The sequence below is a fragment of the Hypanus sabinus genome, chromosome X1 (genome assembly GCF_030144855.1).
Source record: "Hypanus sabinus isolate sHypSab1 chromosome X1, sHypSab1.hap1, whole genome shotgun sequence".
In the NCBI taxonomy this organism is placed as follows: Eukaryota; Metazoa; Chordata; class Chondrichthyes; order Myliobatiformes; family Dasyatidae; genus Hypanus; species Hypanus sabinus.
The window spans coordinates 43117563-43141281 of record NC_082738.1 but is presented as its reverse complement, the minus strand read 5'-3'; the positions used below and the strand labels follow the sequence as shown (position 1 = coordinate 43141281).

The following is a 23719-nucleotide window of genomic DNA, read 5'->3' as shown; positions in this document are numbered from 1 at the left end:
CTCAATCTTACCACTAGCTCCCGGCGGGACCTCTGCCTCAGCCAGCGGGCTTTCTCTACCATTCCCACGGTCTCTCTGGTAACTTTTATTCGAGGAAAACTTTGTCTTGTGGGTTAGGGCATATTCATCTGTGAACCTAGCAAATTCTGAGATGGACTTATTCGGCTTCTCACTCAAGTACATCCGGGTATCATCCGAAACACAACCTTTAAATTCCTCAATCAGAATTAACTCCCTGAGACGCCAAAAATCTTCGTCCACTATTTCTGCTGCACACCAAGAGCATACCCTTCTCATAGGCAAACTCGGTATACGTCTAATTCCACCCTTTCTTTAGATTTCTGAACTTTTGTCTATACGCTTCAGGTATCAATTCGTAAGTTCGGAGAATGGCCTCCTTTCCTTTGTCATAATTCTCAGACTCCTTCATAGACAACGCCACATATGCCCATTTTGCCTTCCCTTTTAACCCACTTTGTAACAATGCCACCCACTGATCTCTGGGCCACTTCTGATTCACTGCCACCTTTTCAAAATGCAAGAAATAACTATCAACATCCGTCTCCTCGAACTGAGGTACTAACCTAAACTCCCTACTAACATAAAACCACTCCTCTCGGTCTGACCCTTGAACTCTTCGCTCTTGCCTTAACTTCCCCATATCCAAGTCATGTTGCCTCTGTTTCTCTTTCTCCTCATATTCTCTCTCCTTTTCAGCTGCTTCCAGCTGTTTTAACTGAATTTCATGCTCCCTTTGTTTGTTAGCCCTTTCTTTTTCTCTCTCAGCTCTTTCTTTCTCCTTCTCAGCTGCTTTAACTTAATTGCATGTTCCAACCTTAATTTCTCCAACTCTAACTGAGCCATCCCACTAGCTGGTACCTTTTCAGGGATATTTTCCAATACCTCAGCTGCAAACACATTCTTCCCAATATAATACCGAGTTATTGCCCTTTGCACCTCCCGCTTTTTCATTGACAACCTCACCTCTGCGAGGTTTAGTCCCTTTGCCATATTTATCAAGTCCGATTTGGTGGCCGCCTCTAGCACCTCCAGGTTTTCTATAAATTCATCCACGTCCATTTTTGCTGGTTTCCCGTCTGGCTACCCGCGTACCAGATCTAAGTTTGGACTTACAAGCCCGATTCACTGGCCTCCCAATTTGGTGTCAAATCCCGAGACGAGAACCCCAATTGTTACACACCCCGTAACTGGGTCACTTACTAGCAAAGATAGAGAGGTCCGTTGAAGTCTGATGGTACTATTTTTAACAGTATTTATTGGTGAAAATACACAAAAATATCAATGCAAACATACAGACAATATACGTCATCAATACTAACTCTAAAAGTGCGGGTATGATAATAATCAATAAGAAATTAGCTCTATCGTTGTCTAGGGGATAATGTATTGTCCGATGGAAATATAAAAGTCATTAGCTCATTCAGGCTGCAGCCTTTGGTTGGAGTCAAGAGAGACAGATGTTTAAACTTGCCAGCTTTTCCTTTTTATGATGTCGATCCTTCGACAGTTCCGTTTTTTGTAGTCGGTCCTTTTAGCTAAGCTGTTCCGTGGCGAGCCCGCCAATTCCTAGGCCAAGGAAAAGGATGCACGCGAGCCCCACCGGCTATCGCTATTAAATCCTGTCACGGGATTTCTAGCATTTCTCCGGGTGCATCTAAAGGGGTGGTTCCCCAGACCTTCTTTTATCCTTACTCACGGGGTCTCAGATGTCAATCAGGTTGGAATGATGCCATCCCCCAACCAGCCCACATTGCTCATTCCCTGAGGGCTTCCATGAAGTACAGTACTCAATACACAATTCCGTCTCCAAGAGACAATGGCCGTTTCCCGTGGCTTTGTATCGCTGAGGAGCCAGGACATTCCAAACCCCTTTGTGGATTCTGCATGTCTTTCTCTCATTTCCTGGGACTCCTGACCTGAGTTAATAGCGATCTTGCGATTCTCAAAAAGGAGGGGGCTACTTTGTACCCTTCGAGTTGGGGCACAGGTGTAACAACAGTAACAGAAATTTTGACCGGGGTGCCCAAACCTTTGCATGCCACTGTACATGTGACAAAGACTGATCTATCAAAATTATAAATAAAACCATAAGCTGATAAAATGTGAAATGTGTATAAAACAGATTACAGTTTCCACTATCTGATAACATACACAACATATCATTTATCTGCTTTTACACTCAAAACAACTTGTAGCTATCAATCAGCAAAGATCCTTTTATTAGATACAGTTAAACTACTGGTTGTCAACATAACGCTTGTGCGTGCCCTCAAGACAACATGCATCAAAATTCAATATTCCTAGGAGTGAAATGTCAATCCTATTGGAACTAAAACTGGGTGGAGTACAGTAGCATACTGGTGAGCACATTATTACAGCACCAGCAACTCAGGTTCAATATCCGCCACTGTCTGCAAGGAGTCTGTAAGTTCTCCCTGTGACAGTGTGGGTTCCTCCAGGTGCTCGTTTCCTCCCATATTCCAAAGACGTATGGATTAGCAGGTTAACTGGTCACACAGGCTGTATCTCTAAATATATGCTGCAATGACAATTATTTGAATTCAATATCAATTCTATAGTCTGTTATGGAACCAGTCATTTTTTAAAATTATTACTTACAGCTAAAGGATCTTCCAAGGGATTTTCAATTTCAGCTTGACGAAGAAAAACATTTCCTCTGCATACTCGCCATAACATCCTTTCAAAAGTAGGGATTCTTTCTCGGTTTATCACACCAGCAACAAAGCTATACATAGGAATATGTATGGTCACAAGCTACATAACATACATTTGCAAAATATAAACAGTAATTCATGGTGAACTATCTATATCTAACAAATCATATCTATTTTTCCTAATGTTAGCTTCTATTTTTTTTCTATCTTTGGCTTCTTTAAGAACATTATATTGAATAGTTCAGCTTTGCCAATTGATGAACACATCTTATTTTGAACAAATCTCATGAAATTTGTTTTATAATGTGGTACTTAATTCTTGCATATATGTGGATGTTTACAAAATCTTACTCATGTGCTTAAGCAGGCTTCTTCGAAAGCAATGAACTTTCCAAAACAAAATAATACTAAAGTTGTAGTAAAAATGAAATTGGTGAACAATTGGAATGCACCAGCTGATAGATTAGAAAAGTAATAGCTGCTTCCCAATTCAAACTCCAAGCAACTTAATGTAAAAGACTATTGAGGAGATGGATGGTGGAGGAAAGGGAGGAGGAGGAAAGAAATGAGGGAAAAATACACATCATGCCACCTAGAAAGGTATAAATCCAATGAGGCACTAGCCTCATTTCTCTATTCGCTCTCCTTCTCGATCAACATTCCCCCACCCAACCCACAATAATTTTGATTTCCAGTACAGCTTCTTTACTCCTCTGCAGTTATCCTCATCCTGCGCTTCTCCCTCCATTCAAACAGTTCACTATTTTCACATAACTTTGAGTAGGGAAATGCATGAGGGTTAGGGTGGAATGAGCTACCAAGCCACAAAAAGCAATAGGTCCACTCAATTATCTACAAAATCTACACAATTTAAAACTGTGAATGCATATTCGTGCGCCAAAGCATAAAGTACAGATCCACAGCTCTTCTGAAAGTTGACAAATTTAATTTGTGCTTCCTTCATTTGTGCACCCAACACCAATTTTTTCTACATTTGCCCAGGAAAATACATTTGAACTGCCTAGTATTTGGCCCCTGTTCAAAATAGCCTGAAAACCACTAACTTGTTCAACTTCTTAACTTTAATACTGATGCTTGATCCCAAGTAAAGCCTTCCTTGTCTCAATCTGGTAGTTCCGTTTTATTTCCTCAAGAACAAGTATACATTTATCTGCATCCTGCACACTACCTGTTTGCATGTCAACCCCCAAGTTTGGTTAGACTACATTAACTACCGAACCTGACACACACCTACCCACTGCAGAACCTAGAAGAAAATTAACAGTCAAATATGGCTTATTTCCTTATTTATAATCACCTTAAAGGGCTTCACAAAATCGATTACATCAAAGAGTGTTTCTAAGTTAGAGAATATGCTGCATCATGATTTTTGAAAAACCATAGGCGATATCAGCAAAGTGATCAAATGTTTGTCTGAAAAGAGGAAATTCTACTGCATGTGGGCAGAATGCCCAGCTCATGACCAGATAAGCGTAGAGCAATACACAAAAACTAAGGCTAGGAAAGTTACAGAGATGAAGCAAAGGTGGAAAGGTGATGATGCAACTTAAATAAGTTAATTGCTTATCTTAAGCTATGGACATTGCTAAATATCTTAAAACAATTATCTGCCAATCCCTAAATATCACTAGCTTTGACTTATTTTGCTTTAACCCAAGAAGTAGCTGGGAAAACATTCAGTTTTAAGGCACATTTGGCAATGCTGCAGATATTATATTTGAACATACTTGTGTCATAAAAAATGACTTAATGGTTTTAACTTCTGAAGTTTATTTTGAGCAAAAAAAGGAGCTAGAATTAAGAGCAAAATGGCCAACTATTTTAGTTATTTAACCATTATTTCTGATTCAAATCACTTGAAATTCTTACTTGCAGTCTAAATTCTTCTACAACCAAAATACTAATCACCATTTGCTATTATTCATGTTTCTTAAATAAATAATTCTAACATACATTTTTTTTCTTCACAGGACTGGAACTAGTTAGAAAGACAAAATATTTAGATAGCAAGCTAAGTTACCCAAGTCTGAGGGGGGCACCACGTCCCAGTTCACTTGGCTCCAGCAGAGAAGATGATTCTTCAAGTAGGTCTGGATCAGACATCTGCTGATGATGCAATTCAGCCTGAATTCACAAATCAATTAACATACTATGAAATCAGTTAGTGGCATGCAGGGGAACCAGGAACCAGGAGAAAGGGAAAAGGTGAAAATTAAATTAAAAAACATAACTTAAAATTTAAACAATATACATTAAACTTTGAAGATACAGAGAATACAGAGAAAAGCAAAGATGAACAAGGAAGCTGATGAATACAGATGAAGAGCAAGTTCATTCAAGCAAGTTGGATATTTCTGAAGATCTCAAATGAGAATATCAGAAAGATCAAAATGCCATCGCCAAGATGTGCATGCTAGAGACAGCCACAGAAGTGGAAATTTGTTTTACTTATTTCAAAAAGATACTGACATAGTATCAACTGCTTGATAGTTATTGAAAGTATTTTAATGTTTTTGCTGCACTTTGTGAAAGCAATACTTCAGATTAAAAAAAAACATGTATCCTGCATAGGAAAATGCCTACAATGCCGTTGTGGAAGACATTTTACAAAAAATGTCCATTTATCTGTGCCTTTATTTTATGTAGTTGAAGCCACCTATTGAAGGAATCCCCTACAATCCCATTTCTATAGCAGTGTAGAGATCAGTCAAAATATTAAATATAGCAATCTAAGGAAAAAGACCATTAATAAATATCGTTATGATAACACTTCTTTCTAATATTTTGGCGTCAATACAAGTACATTTTAGAGTTCTAATTCTCTCTTTCCTATTATTTAAAACATAGGGCAAACCTATTGATGATAAAACTGATATAAATATGGGTTGAGACATGTAGCTGCAACTGTCCTGGCCAAACTTTATAAGTAATCTGAAATTGTTTGCGTGAAGTCCAAATACAGATGTTTGTTAATAATTAAAGTACTGAAAAACAATGAATTAGAGATTCAAGTTCTCCCTCTAGCACTTCTGGATCACATGTACACTGCTACTGCTTAGTACAGCATCACAAAATGTATTAGGAAACATCTTCAACTCTGTCCTCACAACATGCTTTATCTCTCACCTGCTTTATTGTGCATGTTCTAATTTCTCTACTAAGGTCAACTTTACTAATTTACACTTTAACTGTAATTGAGGCTTTGCAGCATACTTAGATATAATAAATATTAAGTGTAGATTTTTAAAGGATTACCAGTAAAGTCATGTGCATATCATTAATCCATAATTTTAAAAAAATCAGAAAACAATGATATAAAGTAGAATCCACAATAATTACAATATTTGTTAAAATTATATTCAATTTTTAAATGGATATCAAGGGACCAAGGAAGATGGGAACAGTAAAGGAAAATGGCAAAATTAGAAGTAAAGCCATGACCTTGATAAAAGGAGAAGGCTCAGGGAGGGGAAGGGCAGGGGCATATGGTCTACACTCAGTCCGTTTTTAAAAAAAATATATAAAAGCTATGCTCTGTTATCAAGAAGTCTTTCTTGGATCAGAGAAAGATGAGCATCTTGTCTGCAGAGTAAATTCTTTTTACTTTGCTAGTGTGACCTACACTATCAAATCACAACTGAATCATCAGACCTGAACCCCAAAAGAGTTTAATAATAAAATTAAAGCTGTCAACAGGAAATTTCTTATGAACCAAGGTAAATTATGAATCACTGCATTTGGCCATTAAACATTGATGATCTAAATGTTCTCAAATCTTGGTGGTTGTATTTTTTTTTAAAAAAGGAACTATATCTCGAAAAAAGCATGAAGCAGATCTTGCATCCCTCTCAAAATCTTTTGACCTGAAACTTCAGTTTAAAGCTTAGATTCTACTTTTGAATAATTCCATTTTGTCAATAACAAGCTTCCTATTTCTAAATTTCCACCACTGCAAAAACACAATTAAAGTAATCACAGATAATTATATTTGTTACCATTAAATGCAAAAGATTTGTGGTTATCTTTTTGAAAATATTTGACAAATATAATTAGAAAAATAAATACTGCAAATAGTGTTAAACTGAAAGCTAAAATAGATCTTTGTTCAAAAACTGGCAAAAAGCCTAATTTGAAAGTGTCCAGGTACTTCGATGATCATCCCAATTGATTTTAACGAATAGAGATTAGCTTTACTTGTCACACATACATCAAAACATATAGTGAAATGTAAACACAAAGTACACTGCAGATGCTGGGGTCAAAGCAACATGTACAACAAGCTGGAAGAACTCAGCAGGTCAGGCAGCATCCATGAAAACGAGCAGTCAACATTTCGGGCGGAGGGTCTTGGCCTAAAACGTTGACTGCTCATTTCCACGGATGCTGCCCGACCTGCTGAGTTCCTCCAGCTTGTTGTACATGTTGCTTATAGTAAAATGTGTCACCTACATCAATGACCATCCACAGTCTGAGGATTGTGCTGGGTGCAGCCTGCAAGTGTCGCCATGCTTCTGATGCCAACATAGCATGCCCACAACTTACAAACCCTGACCTGTACATCTTTGGAATATGGAGGAATCTGGAGCACCCAAAAGAAACCCACACAGTTATGAAGAGAACGTACAAACTCCTTACAGTGGCAGAATCGGACCCGGGTGACTGGCACTGTACACTAAGCACTAAGCTACTATGCTGCCCCTTTTCTAACCACTTAAGCAAAGGAAGTCACTAAGATGGGTTACTTATGCCTCTGCACAATCAGAACAGTAATTTAAGGTTTCCAATTCTGTTTGTGATGCCCATAAGATTAAAAAAGAAAAACAAAATCTTTTTTTTAAAAACAGTACACATATCTTCCTGATTTGCAACTATTAGCATCAAACTCATTAGTTAATTGCACTGGTATCTTAGCATAGTTGATTTCAAGAACGCTTTCAACTAATTCAACTAAAAGTGTTCAACTACTGGTCATTATGTCTAAAATACAGGAAAAGAGTAAGACTAATGGAAAGGGAACAGCGTTTATAATACCGATGATAACTAGATTTCGGCAATGAATGGGACAACTATAATCGTCTATACAGTTTTTATCTGTCACTATGCCACGAGCAGCACTGATGACTTAACAAATATAATGGGAAATTAATTTTAGCCTTTAAACTGTTGACAAAAATGTTGAGGTCCACCCTGAGCCAGAGGAAAAATATGACAAGGTGTTCTTGGCATGCAAAGAAATGATTTAGAAATCAGTAACACACACAAAATGCTGGTGGAACACAGCAGGCCAGGCAGCATTTATAAGGAGAAGCACTGTTGACGTTTTGGGCCGAGACCCTCATCAGTGCTTCTCCTTATAGATGCTGCCTGGCCTGCTGTTTTCCACCAGCATTTTGTGTATGTTGTTTGAATTTCCAGCATCTGCAGATTTCCTCGTGTTAGCTCTTAGAAATCAGTGATTTTTTTCCCCCCATATTTCTGGTGTATTTCATTGTTTTACTTGGTGTTTTAAAATTGTGACTATTTAAAAATTTGTGAAAAAGGTACTTGAAGGTCCAATACATGTAACCAGTAAAATGTTATGATTATCAAAGCACAGGTTAATAGTGAATCCTGTTAACTAATACAACCAAATGTTAAGCTACTTCTTTATAGAGTTCCCAATCATCAATCCCAATTTTTACATCCAAATTTGAAGTTGAATATCAGCCTCAATTCTAATCTCAGAGAAACTATCTGTCAACATCCATACAACCACCACTTCCTAAGGCAATGATTTTCAATATGGATCTTGCATTTCTGAACAGAAGGACTCTCATTCCAACAATTATAGCTGGATGAAAACACAGGAGATAAAGATGATTTGGCCAGTCTCTCTACCAACTAGTCACAAGAGCATTCAGGAAAGCCTGACAAGCTTTCAAAAAATGTTTATGAGAATCTGGAGGTAGGAATTCAATGGCTGTTATTTTGAAAGTTTAATATTGAATGACATATGACTTGTTAATAAATGTACAACAAACTTACAAAAGGTGCGGAATGCAACTTCTAAATTCATGACAACAAAATCTTCAAAACAAGCTTACAGGCAAGAAAAGGATTGCCTTATACCGTAAAACAGGTGTTTCTTTAGATCAAACTAATGCAGAGCAAGTGCCTCTCATATGCATGCGCATTCTATGAAAACTTAATTAAGGATTAATTCTAAATTGAGACAACCATAACATAAGCCTGTTAGTCTAGAAGTTGACATCATAAAGTCAATTAAAACTACCTCAGATGTTTAGAGAATACCACATCCACCAGCGTGTGCCAATTAGCAAAGTTTACAAATTAATGCAGGTTAATGCCCAAGGTAAAGTGGCAGTTCTTCAATTGGTCCCCAAAATACAACAGATCTCAAATTCCTGAATTGGTCTTCTCCAAAATACCAGCAAAGAGCAGAGGCAGCTAATATTATTCTTTCGATATGTAATTCAATACAACTAAAAAGTGCCCGAGTTGATCTTGGATCTTTTGACCCTTAAAGCAAGTATATATAAGCTATTGTGCCCATGTATCTGAAATGCAAACAGTGCAGTGTTAGCACTGTGCACTAGATTTTGAATGACAAATTTCAATACCTCTGTTGCATAGATAAATTAATCCTTTTTGAAGATCTAGGTGTTTAGAAAAAAAGACATTAGTTCACCTAGACAATTTACTTCAAAAAGCACTTGAGAAAATAGAAAGCAAATGCAGTAACAACGTCATGTTACATTAGAACCTTAGCTGAAATATTCTAAAGATAACATTATGCTCCTCATATTGCAGATTATAAGCCTTGCTTAAGTTTTTCCATTGGTATAGATTTGTTAAATCCACTAACATATGTTTCTGTAATACTCAGTAAAATAGGCACTGTTTACCATACATATTTTTTCCTGGGGGGTGAGAATCCATCTTATGGCAAGTGCTCAACAAATGCTAGAGGCACTTCATAAACTGCAGTTTTACAACTAAATAGCGAAGACTGTACAACTAACTACATGTTGATATGATTATTAAATCCCTGCTGCATTTTTACAAAATGATTGTATTTAAAGTCATTAGGCCAGAGGAACAGCTTTGTCCTTTAACTGGAAGAAATGTAAAAAAAATGGCTGAAAAGAGCTATTTGATGCAAAGTTGGAAAACAGATTTAGGCAGGTATAATCATGAGAGAATACTCATTTACTTTAGACCATTTGGTAAAGATATTCAAATCTACTTAAGGACTTTGCAATGGACATGCATACGGGATTCAGTCTCAAACTGCCAATTTGAAAGGCACAGTAAATCATTCCATGAAGTTTTTAAAATACCTTTGCAGAGTACATCACAATCCCCATTCTGAGATTGATCTCCACCATTAAGCCCCATGTTCCAATATAGTTATACCAAAAAAGGATTGTAATTAGCCAATTATTGATTTCTCTTTAAATGCAAATTAATAACTAGCTTACAAAGTGCAGGAATGGAGATGTCTGTTAACAAAAAACATTTTGATGCATGGCTCTTTATTGGAGACCAACCATGAAACAGTCCTGAATTTTTTCAAAATGACCAAGAAAAAAAAAACAAATTAAGTTTGCAACAGTTCACTCAAAACAATAAGCAGAACAGCAAAGCAAAAGAAAAATAAATTCACAGGAAACTTGGAGATGGGAGGGAGGGATGGGAATCTGCATGCCATTAACTGTTACTTTTCCAGTCTTCCTTAGATTCCTGCACTTAATGCTGCTTACGCTGAATGATTCAAAACTTAGCTCTTCCGTTGTTACTGCTCTGCCTATTTTTAAGAGAGAAGACTGGGAAAAGGACAAACATGATTAACATATTCTTGATCCTTCACCGGCCAGCTAAACTGGCTTTACAGTTGTTACAAGGAGTATATACAATACAATTTTTTTTGTTGAAGGATCATCCCAAAAGTCAATTGAAAACATGTACTGCTCAATTAAATCAATAAATTATGGTATTCACTGATCACAATGATAAAATTCTTCACAGGCATTTTTCCTCACATGTCTTTTGGAAGTTCAATATTGCTACCCAGTTTTAGAGAAGACTCTATTTGATTGCTCCACAAAGACAGAACATTTTCAAAAAGAAAAAAAAATCAGAAGTTTTACTTCAAACACTGTTTCAAAGTATAGTAGGGCTCTGCAGTTGAAATATTCAAAGGAGGATGTATATTAGGAACAAAGATGCCAGTATCAAATCCTACAAGCTAACATTAGGAAATAAAATGCATTTTGATGCTATCACATCCAAAGATTGTAATGAGCAGGTTGATCTGTGAACATGATATGCAAACAACATAAAGAATGTACTAACTACAGTTTAATCCACAGGAAGGCAAACTAGAACCAGGATTTCATTATGCATACATCTTTGAGACTACACTAAAAAGCAAAATAAGATGTTAGCTGAGAGCTGAAAAAGTTCTGCTTTGGAAACCAGTCTTCAGGTGACTTGGAAAATTGCCAAAAAATCTTCCTGAGGAAGGGTCCTGGCCTGTAACGTCAACTACTCTTTTCACCAGATGCTGCCTGATCTGTTGAGTTCCTCAGCATTTTGCATGTGTTGCTTCAATTTTCAGCATCTGCAGATTTTCTCATTTGTGATCTTTATATTTCTACCTGGGCAACAATTATTATACTAGTTGTTCCCACCCCAACCCAAATAGCCTTCCTGGTCTATATTCATAGGTCCTGGCTTCTTCCTTCAGCCTTACCCCATGGTAGATGGAATGCTGCATAACAAGTAAACTATTTTGCACTCACTCACAAATGGTTTTCCAGAATCTATCAAAATTTATAGCCAGAAACAACTGCAGTTAAAAACACTCTGAACGGCTGAAAAATGGAAATTTTCCAAAACAACCACCAGATCTATCACATTTTTACACAGAGGAAAAATACCTGCTTCCTTAAAGGTAATTTCACAGTTTGAAAATCTGTAATTTGTAATTTCCAATCTATTTTCAGGATTTTCAGTTAAAAACAAAAACATTGAGCCACGATATATATTAAAAAATTTTAAATTAGCAGCTGCATATTACTGTGAAGATCTATGTCAGTATTTATCTTAATCATAGGTGAACTCCGTGACATTAGGATGTTAAACTCTTCAAATGTGCATGTCAGTCTTATGCACTACATTTCAAAGCTACAAAAAGCAGTGAGCAACATACAAAGCTGAGTGGGAGACCAAGTGTAGGTTTGTTTTTAACTAATTTATAACATGTAAAATGTCATTTAGCTTTCCCATTTTTAAAATTTCACAACAGAATACTTAAGATGGCAATTGCTTGATAATGACCTGTTTCTACAGTATTAATTTAGCTGCTCTTTTTTTGAGTTACTTGATCAATAATATTAGCTAGAATCCATGATCAATGAAAATCCAGTAGACTGCATTTTATACTGTAGAGGATCCAGAAAATTAATGCACCAATGCACTGAGAAACACCCTGACAAAACAGTATGCCAGTTTAATGCAAACAACAGATCAAATGGTCATTACTTCTAACCAAAGGAAGTGGAGGGAATACTCAGCAGGTCAGACAGCATTCTGTGGAGAGAGAAGCATTTAATATTTTAAATCAATGACTGGAGATGTGCAAAAACAAGTGCTGATGAAGGGTCATTCATCAGAAATATTCTTTTTCTAGATGCTACCTGATCTGCTGAAAGTTGCCAACATTTTCTCTTATTTCAGATTGCAGCATCTGCAATTTTTTGATTTTCATTCACACTTTTTCATAGTTCATGTTCTTCAAACCAGCCAACAATAACCTCCTTTTGTGACAAATTTTGTGATAATTTTGATTACATAATAACTGTTCATAAATTCTTGGACAAAGGGGTGGCAATAATATTCAGGTGGGAACATCTAGCCACTCAATATGACAAGATATAATTCAGAGAAATAACGGCCAGGATTTTGCTGGTAAAAGCCAGTAGCCCTACATCAAACATTCAGTATTCCTCAGGTTGAGTTCTCCCAATTATCAGGATTCTTGTGCTGATACTGAAATCCATAACTGACTGGCTGAGCTCTGTCAGCAAATTCTCCACTGTTAACTACTACTGGACACCCAATGGGCTCCAAAAGCAAAAGTGTATTGCAGCACACAGCTAGTGCAGGACCTTGAGACTATTCACTTTAAGAAACAGTTTATATAGCTACAGGGATAAAAAGAATGCAAATTACAATCATTATGGATAGAGATTATAATTAGCTGCATGCAAAAAATATATATTGATTGGTTGAATTTTAATATGCCTTCAATGTTTCTGAATGTTCTGACAGCAAGTTGGGGACAGGGCCAGTTCAACATTCCCAGAATGTTCTCATGGGCTCTGACCTCTCACAATTTTACCCCACTGCTTCACTCAAGGCTTTAGTGTTTAGCTTCAGGATCATCTGGGCTTGTGAGACCAGCCTTCACATTCAGAGATAACAAGTTCAAAAGGAATGGGGGGGGGGGGGGGGGGGTTGGGGGAGAAGAGCTAGTCCCACTCTGAAAAATGTTGATCTACAGGCAGACACAAGAGACTGCAGATACCAGGATCTGCAACAATAAACAGTCTGCTGGAGGAACTCAGAAGGTCAAGTAGCATCTGTAAGAGGAAAGGAATTACTGATGTCCCAGCATGAAGCCCTCCATCGGGACTGATGTAGAATTTCGACCCAAAATGTTGACAACTCTTTTGCTCCCATAAACAGCCAGCAACCTGCTGAGTTGCTCACTCTACAGACAGTATGAAGAAAGTCATCAACCATCATCCTGCTTTTGGTGACGTACAGAGAGTGAAGATAGTTGCTTTTGTTTTAAAGAAGTGCAGCAATAGGTACAGTATACATTTGATCCAAATTTTCTAACAATTTAAGCAATAATCAGTACACTTGCCCATTCAGCACAGGTAACACGCAAGTTTAGACTTGGACATTGAACAGTTGAAGAGCTTAGAACAGCATTAATTCTTACCCCATCAATTTCTCTTAAGTACAGTATAATTACCAATTCAAAATAGTATTAAAAGTGATTTTTGATTAAAGGTAATTAGGCTGAGAAGCAAATAAGCTAAATATAAAATCATGCACTTTTGTGCTGAAGGCAAATCAGCATACAAATGAATTTTAGGAATTCTTTGATGTACTTGGTATGGAATATTACGTCTTTTTGCAATGGGCATTCTTAAAGTGACCCTGCAAACTAGAAACATGGACTGAAGGCCAACCGTGATGTATACATGCATTGCAAGCTTAAACTAATCCTCAAGGAGGCATGGGATATAATTGGAAAGATGTACAATAATCCGACCTCGTCAAAGAACTGCTGGGTTCTACGAAGGATGTACTTCAGTTCAGTCAGCTCTAGAAAATTACGTTTTAATGCTTCCTGGTTAGTATTAATTTCCTTCAGTTCATTTTCCAGTTTCTCAAAGGTTGCCTGAAAAACATGACAAAAATGTCAGTGTTAATTCAAATTAAACCATTTTACATTGGAGATAACGTTGCCCAGTAGCAATGCACCATTTAAATTGAACTATATTCCAGTAATACACTGAAGGGTGAAAAATAACAAAATCTGCAAGTTCTATTACTACTGTTAACATCACCCGAATACCATAATGCACCCAATTTGGTAGATGACAACCAGGCTTTTATTTTTAAGAGCCACTGCACCAGACCTATAGTGGGATTTATCATCTAGTTTAGTAGTCGCCAACCTTTTTAAGCCCAAGATCCCCTACCTCGGCCTTAATGAAAGGCAAGATCAACCTACTAAATCATTTAGACACACGCATGTGCACCGGGCAGAAGGGACTGGCAATAAAACCCCTCAACCCTGGAAAGAATCTCTCTTTACTAACAGCTTTCCGTAGCGGGAGCATTGCTATATTACCATTATCCTAATTAGTATACTTATTTTTATAATGCGCACAACACCTTTAATTCTATATTTCATTATTTAATTTTATTTCAACATGAAAAATAAATGAATAAATATCGACTGTTGCACTCAGTGTGATGACTGGGACTGAATACTTTCTGCTAGTTCCCTGAAATGTGGCTCATAACTACAGACAGCCAGTCTGAGACAGTCTGTGAGGTGTCTGTCAGTAAGACAGCTCCTGTACTTAGATTTAATAATTTTCATCTATTGCAGCACAGCGCCCTTACAAACCTCCTGACAGACTGAATATTTGAATGGACAGTTTCCTTTGTTAGACTGAATGTTGAATCTGCCATGTTTTTCAAGTGTTTTACATTAGTAAACTGTTACTGAGACACTAGTATAAGTTTCAGAGGTACGCAAGCTAATGACACCACTGTTTTTTGTTTCCCAGTTCTTTTACCTTTGGGGAATGTTGGAATTTAAAGGGGGAGAAGTGTTGTAATGTGAGCATTATGAAGATAAGTTAATACAAATGAGGATAATGGTAATATAGTAATACTCCCGCTACAGAAAGCTGTTTGAAAAAAAGAGATTGCTTCCGGGGTTGCGGGGTTTTCCTTCCGGTCTTTTCTGCCTGGTGAGCATTTTTCTTCCTTTTTTTTCCTTTCGGGATCTACTAGGAAAGTCTCAAAGATCAACCACTAATCTAGTTGCATACAAAAGTGTGCATGAGAAGAAATAATAAGTTTTATTTCACTACATCCTGCACAGTAAGTTATAAATATTTGATGAGTTCAATTGATGTTGAATTGTAAAATACCCAGTAAAGTTTGCATTTTACATGATACATCTACAGATAAGCATCTAATCATATGACATTATAAAAAAATAAGGAATGCTATCTATATGACTGCCCTGCCATTGCCTCCTAGAATCCAATACGACTAATGTACCTATTTAGGGAAAAAAGTAATCAGAGGATCTGACCATTGTCTGAGTTTGCTGTTAATTTGCTCACATCAGTGGGTTCCTAATCTTACTACATTTATGACATATACACCTACTCTTTGCATCCCCTACTGAACAACCTCCTGTCAAATGCTAATGCTGTCTACTTCAACCGTTCCATGTGGCAGTAAATTTCACATTTTCATTATCTTCTATAAAAAGGAATTTCTCTAAGCCAGGGGTTCCCCACCTCAAGTTAATGGGAGGGATCCATGGCATAAAAAGGTTGGGAACCCCTGCTTTAATTTATTTAGTTTCTTTTTTGCCATCCATCCACAAGACTGCTGAAAGTAAGTTCTCATTGCACTCTACTGTGCCTGGTGTCTTGTTTATTAATTATTTATTATTATACTGCCCTGCACTGTTTTGTGCACTTTATGTAATCCTGTGTAGGTCTGTAGTCTAGTCTAGTCTAGTTGGTGTGTTGTTTTTACATAATCTAGTGTGGCCTTGAGTTGTCTCATATAGTCTAGTGTAGTTTTGTGTTGTTTCACGTAGCACCATGGTCCTGGAGGAACGTTGTTTCGATTTTACTGTGTACTGTACCAGCAGTTTATGGTCGAAATGACAATAAAAAGCGATTTGACTTGAGCATATCACAATAAATTTGACTTTAATTATGTTTATTTGCTCTAAGGTGATTATCCAAGCAAGCTGCTCCATTATTTAAGGTTGTTCATCGATGATATTTTATCCATTCAACAAAAAGATAACTGTTAATGTCTAAGATAGTTCAAATATTCCTAATTTCAGCAAGACCTTTTAGTATCCCACTAAACATCTTCACCCATTTCCAGATTTCAATATCTTTTCAGTACTGTATAGCAGAAAACTGGGTGGTTTAAGCAAAGTGTGGGCACAAATTAAAACCAGTATATATTGGAGATAATCTGCTCAATAGTACTAATGTCCCCCTTGCCACTTTGATATGGGTCCAGGTGTTAAGCATCATTTCTGAGAGTTTATTAGTGAAATGTTAAACTATCATTAAATTTGCTGCTACTGCATAGCTTAACATTTCACTAAAACTTTCAGAAATGATGTTTAATACCTTGACACCATATCCAAGTGCCAACTGGGACAGCAGTGTTACTGTATTATGCCTCACAACTGTCCCAAAACTTATCCCTGAAATTTAATTACCTTTTTCCTTTTAATTCTAAAAAGACTTACCTTTTGGTTTCTATTTCACAGCCATTCTATCTGACCCTAGCTCCACACACTGTGACCCTGACAGGATATTCCATGAAAGCAATACAACAGAAAGCCCTCAAAGTCCAGCAGATCCCATGCACCACAAAGCCTTCAACTTTGTTTTAAACATTTTGGAGTAGATAATGAAGTAAGTTGGTTAATTATGACCTTCCACATACATAATAAATATAGAGAAAGATTGAATCTTTCAACCTTCAATAACGTTAACCTAGCACAAATTCACTTAAAACTTTGTTAAAAATCTCAAAAGTCAGTCAAAATTTATAGTTATACTTGGTTGGAGGTGGTCGAGATAGAAAAAAATTTCCTGAATGCAAAACTTCACTGTTTGCCAAATTGCAATTAACACCTTATCACAAATGATAATGGAAATAGACTCAAGATCAAGGTCCAAAGATTTTTTCTACTAAGGTTATTGTAAATGCTATTGTCAACATGGATCAATCAACAATGTAAAACTAAGTGAAAATTCATTCCAGGGCTCAACCTAAATTTGTTGTCACCTCATGGAGATTATGAAACCCCTACACATTTCACTGATTTTGCAAACAATGTTTTAAAAGAGAGATTTTCTAATAAATTATCAACACAGTTCTTTCGAATTGTTATTCAAGTGTTATTTGAGCACATTCTAGTGCATGCAGGGAGAAAACCATCAAGTAGATACTGGAAGTAAATTATTCAACTCAAGAACACTACTAAATAATTTATAATCCTAACTGAAAATAAACTTAGCAACGAGTTGAATTTAAACATATCTTTATGAAAATTAATCTATCATGCATGCTTCAAACAGATTGATAGCCAAATACAATAGATTTATATTACTTATTCATTATTTAACTTCTATTTCAATTCTATTTACAGCTCCCCAGTAAATGAAGCAGCTCACACCTGCATATGCCAAGAGCTAGAGTGAGAAGTATCATCTGATCCATCAAACTGCCAATGACAATCTCCAAACACCCACCTAATACAATTGGTTTATCACCAGGTCTCCCACCATCAACATCCTGGGATCACCAATGACTAGTAGTGGGCCAATCATACTATGTTAATGTTAATACTGTGGCCACAAAAACTAGAGGGGCTCTTTATTCTAGTCAGTAACTCATTTCAGGAGATGCCAAGGCCTTCCTACTATCTACAAGGCACAAATCAAGGACATAATGGAATATTCTCGACCTGGATCAAATGTTGTGCCAACATCAAGAAGTTTGATGTTATCCAGTACATAGCAGCCCACTTCACAGGCATCCTATCAACCAATTTACCATTAGTGGTAGTAGAGTGCATCATCTACAAAATGAACTTCAATTACTCATCCAGGATTCATCTATGGCACCCTGGAAACCTATATTAGGAACCCCACCAACTGTAAGGATCCCATCAAAGTTGAAAGTTATTACACAAAATTTTTAGCTTTAAGAACATACATCACTACTCCAGTATCACAATTATTTTAACAAGAACCTCAAATCTCAAACTCAAATGGAAATGGGGGTGAATGGCACAAATAAAGCAAAGCATTTTGCTTCATAATATAGAAGTCTCCCATCACCATGATCTACTTATTGTGAAGACAAGCATAACCAATCTCTTCTTTCAAGTCCATCAGGAAACAAAATTTATTTCCTATACTAAAGTCAAACTTCTGAACAGATTGTATCCAAGACAATCTAGATCTGCTTACCTCTAAATCAATCATGTCACGAGGAAAAGGAACCTCTGGATTCTCTCCAGTGTCCAAAATTGTAAGGTTGGCTTTTCGAATTTCCTTTTCAACAAAACCTGAAACCAATTAAAAGGATTTTTTTTAAAAACCAATTGCTTGATTTGCATCATCATTTTTTATTCAAAAGATAGATGATACACCAGTAAACAAATACTTTAGTAACTCTTTATTCTCAAACTCATTTCAGGCTGTAAGAAAAGTTTCCTCAAAAAACATTTTGGTGCCTTAGTATTTTAAATACAAATGAATGTTAAGATTTGTGCACTGCTTTCAACACTTATTACAGAAGTGATTTCAAATATGAAAAATGGAACAACATAGCTACTTCCCCAATATTATACCTCAAGGATTGTAACTAAGTGGTAAAGGTCCCTGTCAAATTCATTACAGATACTAACGGAGTTTGCGATCCATTTCTTCACAACGACGAACTTCATTTACAAATTTGCGTTGAAATACATTCACATCTGGATTTAACTGCACAAGGAAAAAGATAAACTAAATTAACTGAGCGAATTTCTGTAAGACGCTTACAAATTACAATTTTAAAGGTTGTTTGATTTATAAAGCCGAGATTTACATGTTAAAATTCTGCTAGTCAATACCAGGAAATATCTGTGGAATACAATGAATGCAGGTTCTACATAAATGGAACAAACCAAAAAAGAGCAGGATTTATTAATGTATTCGTAATTCCCTGCAGCAAAGATTACTGATGTGACCATTAGGGTGGATGTACCAAACTAAAAACACAGAATGTGTCAAAGCACCCAAATTGATAGTTGTCAATTGCCGAAGAGGCACTAAATAAATCCTTCCAGTGATAAACATTTTATAGCACTGGATATCAAAATGAAAGAAATACTAGGAATTTTGAAATAAACCTCCATTTCAGTTTGCTGAAAGCAAACGGGAATCCAGTTGATCTACTGTATGTATAACAAAGGCAGTCCAACTTAATATTTATTTTCTCAGTGTCGGAAGACTGAAATAGCCAGTTCAGAAACTCTAGGCAACAGAAGACAGCATACAAATATAAAGCAAACAAGCATCCAAACCCATTAAATATAAAGCACACAAGATATGAAACCAAGAGTAAACAGTTATTTCCATTAGCAGGAAGGCTACATCAGGCTCTCAAAGACAATTAGGTGGTACTCACAGTCATGTTATATAATCACTTAAGGAAATGAAATCAATCAACTTACATCTCGAAACTGGACCATTCCAAGCTCTCCGAGCTCACTGACACAACAGTAAGCAGCTTCTGACTGCAAGAAAAGCTGTGCCAGTGTCATCTCCTCACTCCGGAAAAGCTCTCCCATGGTGGACCACTGCAGTGCTACCAAGTATTTTCAATAAGTGATATCCTCGTTCTTTCTAAAGAAAATTATGGAAAAATTACTATTTACCTACAAACTTACAAAAACACTTAGGTACTATTAGATTTCAGTCAATGCTACTGCTGTATTCAGATACTTTATATATGAGACTTGATTATATAATTCATATAGATTATATTCTCATAATTGAAACAAGTTCCTGTTCCTCACTATTGATTGCTACAACAGTTTTAATACCTTATAAATCTTCACATTTCAGTACTTGCTTAAAAATTAATATTTTTCATACATTGCACAAAATTTATTTTACCTTTTTGTAAATTACTTGATTTAGTATCAAGTTTTATCTTGAAAAGATTTGTAACCACAAAGCAATGGAGTAGAATGTACAATTTCCATTCTTAATTCAGTTTGATGGAATACTTAATTGTTCATGGTGTTTAAAGAGAAAGCTCTGTTAAAAATAATTGCAAAGGAATTGACATATTTGACCTCTGCACTGTATTAATGCAAATAATAAATATGAAAGTATTCTACATAGGTTATTTCACAGCAAGTCATACAACAATATGCATTGTACAAATGTCTTAATCTACTAAAAAGGTAATTACACATCAAAATAACATTTGAAACAGGTGGCCAATGGCTTTATCAAAAAGATGGTTTTAAGGAGCATCTTAATCAGAGAGATACAGTACAGAAACAGGCCCTTCAGCCTACTAAAGCCATGCTGACTATCAAACACCCACTTTTATATCAATCTTATTCTAGTTTATCAATTTTCCACAGATTCAACCACTCATTCAACACCTACACATTAAGGGCAAATTACAGCAGCAAATTCATCTCCCAATCTCCATATCTTCGAGACATGGAAGGAAATTGAAGTACCAGAAAAAAGTAGAATGGCAGTGACATTTCAGGAGAAAACTGCAGGGCTTGGGGGAGGGATAAGCAATTAAAAGGTTAGTCAAATGTAGTGATTAAAATTGGAGGATGCACATAATGCCAAAACTAGAAGCCTGGAAAATTGAGGGCTGGATAACTAAGGCATTTAAAGTCCAAGAGCCAAAGTAGACAAAACAACTCAAGACCGATGGATGAAGAGAACATGTTATATACTAGTATATAACAGATTTGAATGAACTTAAATGAAATCGTGTGGACAGCCAAACAACAACTGGAATAATCAAGTCAAGAGATAACAGGACAAATCAGAATTAGGGATTGCACATGTAACCGGTAATTTTCAACTATTGAATATTTAAAAAGTCTCGACTATTTGCACATATTGTCTTATGTTTCACTGGGAAAAATAGCTGTTCAGATTCCACTACAGCTCAGATATGGCAATCAGATTAGACAATGTATTAAGTTCAAATGATCTGCAAACCTAACGATTAGGTAGACCAAGGGGAAGGTTATATATATATTTTATGTATTTGTTATGTAGGTTTCCGAACTATATTTCAACCATTTAGTTTGATTCAAATGGTTTATAAACGGGCATGCTTTGATTTGCATCACTGCATTTGACCAAGATGTTTTCATAAATGTCCCTGGTCATCTGACACATTTTAAAACCTGGTGGAACATCAAGCCAAAGTTGACATTTCAGCCCAAAACTTCAACTGTTCATTCCCTTCATAGATGCTGCCTGACCTGCTGAGCTCCTCCAGCATTTTGCATGATTTGCTCAAGATTTCCAGCATCTGCAGATTTTCTCTATCCCCAGCTTTGCTTTCTATTAAAGCTGATTAGGAAATTCCAAGGGTGAAATTTCTACACTATTTTCCCAGAACCGTAGCCACTATTAAGATCTCACACACAATTCCAAGGATAGCTAATGAAAGCCAATGATATCGGACCTAACATTAAGCCAAGTAAAGATAAAGCATTAACTCTCTTTTCATTTCAGGCCTCCATTTACACCTCCAACAACTGGCTGCAATTAGCATAACCCCAACACTCTCTCTCTGCAGATACCAACCCATTTGCGTCCCCACCCTTTCACTGACATTCCTTTTGGTTTTTTTTCACCCTTCCTTCTGACAACCAAAAATGCTTCAAATTCTGATGAAAGGTCACGGACATACAACCTTAGCTATTTTATTCTCAGCTCGATGATTATCTCTGATTTTATTTCATATTCAATGCGTGGAGAATTTCATGCGTTTAGATGGAATATTTATGTAACCAGCTCTTTTCTGTGTTAACTTGTCATCGGATCTTCAAATGCAAAACAGAACTGTCTAACCTAGACTATATAAAATTACATAACCAATTATACGCAGACTAGATAACCAATTTAACCACCAACCAGCTCAACTGCGCATTTATAATTCATAGAACAATGACTTTTCGTTTTACACATTGTCTCCTGTCTAATTTAACAGATGGATCGCAGAAAAAAAATAAAACGAGTAAAGGAGGGTGCCACAGTGGAGAGCAGAGGTGATTGAGAAGAGGGGGTGGACAGGTAAAGCCTCCCACTCCACGACCCAGCCGGGCCCGAGCCTATCACCTCCCCAGAGCCCTTGGTTCGCCTTAAACCCGACCTTACCCCCAAAACGTCGCAGGCTTCCACACACCCTTTAGGATCACCCCGACAACGTTAGTAGTCGTCAATTCGAAGCTAACTTTTAGCTGGATAAGTGGAGAAAAGATTTACCTTCCCCTCAGTTTCTGCTGCCGCAACATCACCTGATTGCCCTACCGAATTGTCCCAGCAGAGCCCTGTGCGCATGTACGATCACGTGATAACACCGAGGGAGGGGGCTTTCTCGCCCCTCCGGGTTTTCGGTTATACGCATGCGCAATAAAAAAAATGTCATCGGTCGCTCCGCGCCCGAACGGTAATGGTTGAGTGCATGAATCAGTCAGTCTTTGCGTCGACGGTATTTCTCGAAGTCATTAACACAGGCGTATGAATAAGGATTCCCTAAATAAAGAATTTATAAAGAAAAACTACAATGTTAATGCAGCAAAGCTTCCAATGGTGATAATGTGTGACTGTGACTTTGCAGCCATGATTGCTCTTCTAAGAAATTGGCTTGGGAAAAAGTGTCGGTTAATTGAGGAACCCTCAATCAGAATCACTTTCACAAACACGAGAAAATCAGCAGTTGGAGGAAATCCAAGCAACGCACATCGAGTACTGGAGGAACTCACCAGGCCAGGCAGCATCTATGGGAAAAGAGTAAACAGTCGACGCTGAGGCGCTGTATCAGAACTGGAGAAAAGAAGATGAGTCAGAGTAAGAAGATGGGGGGAGGGGAGGAGAGGGAGAAACACAAAGTGAAAGGTGAAACTGGGAGGGGAGGGATGAAGTAAAGAGCTGGGAAGGCGATTGGTGAAAGTGATACAGGGCTGGAGAGGAGAGAGTCTGATTGGAGAGAACAAAAGGAGACTGACATGTCGGAATAGGAAATGGAAGTTGAATTAAAATGGGCGGCCACTAGGAGATCCCACTTTTTTCTGATGGATGGAGCATAGGTGTTCAGTGAAGCAATCTCCCAATCTGCCGGGTCTCACCGATATATTGGAGTCTACACTGGGGGCACCGGATTCTGCAGATGATCCCTATAGGCTCACAGGTGAAGTGTTGCCTCACCTGGAAGGACTGTTTGGGGCCCTGAATGGTAGTGATGGAGGTGGCGTAGAGGCAGGTGTAGCACTTGTTCCACTTGCAAGGATATGTGCCAGGAGGGAAATGAGTGGGGAGGGACGAATGGACAAAGGGTGTCATGTAGGGAGTAATCCCTGCGGAAAG

The 23719-nt window shown here is 37.2% G+C and overlaps 1 protein-coding gene across 5 annotated transcripts in view; it reads right to left on the bottom strand.

The window, feature by feature from the left end:
• Window positions 1-23216, bottom strand: part of LOC132384874 (V-type proton ATPase 116 kDa subunit a 1) — a 63635-nt gene extending 40419 nt beyond the window's left edge. For 2 of the 5 annotated variants that reach the window (XM_059956484.1, XM_059956488.1), the window contains exons 1-7: window positions 22619-22698; window positions 19813-19984; window positions 19003-19081; window positions 18563-18660; window positions 14068-14196; window positions 4738-4841; window positions 2641-2767 (exon numbers count right to left, since the gene is read on the bottom strand). In XM_059956484.1, the coding sequence (XP_059812467.1) occupies window positions 2641-2767; window positions 4738-4841; window positions 14068-14196; window positions 18563-18660; window positions 19003-19081; window positions 19813-19929 (654 nt within the window). In that variant the 5' untranslated portion in view covers window positions 19930-19984; window positions 22619-22698. Of the gene's footprint in view, window positions 1-2640; window positions 2768-4737; window positions 4842-14067; window positions 14197-18562; window positions 18661-19002; window positions 19082-19812; window positions 19985-22510; window positions 22699-23118 lie in introns of those variants that run through there. The other 3 variants (XM_059956486.1, XM_059956487.1, XM_059956485.1) reach the window with 3 other exon arrangements.
• Window positions 23217-23719: the final 503 nt, after the last annotated feature.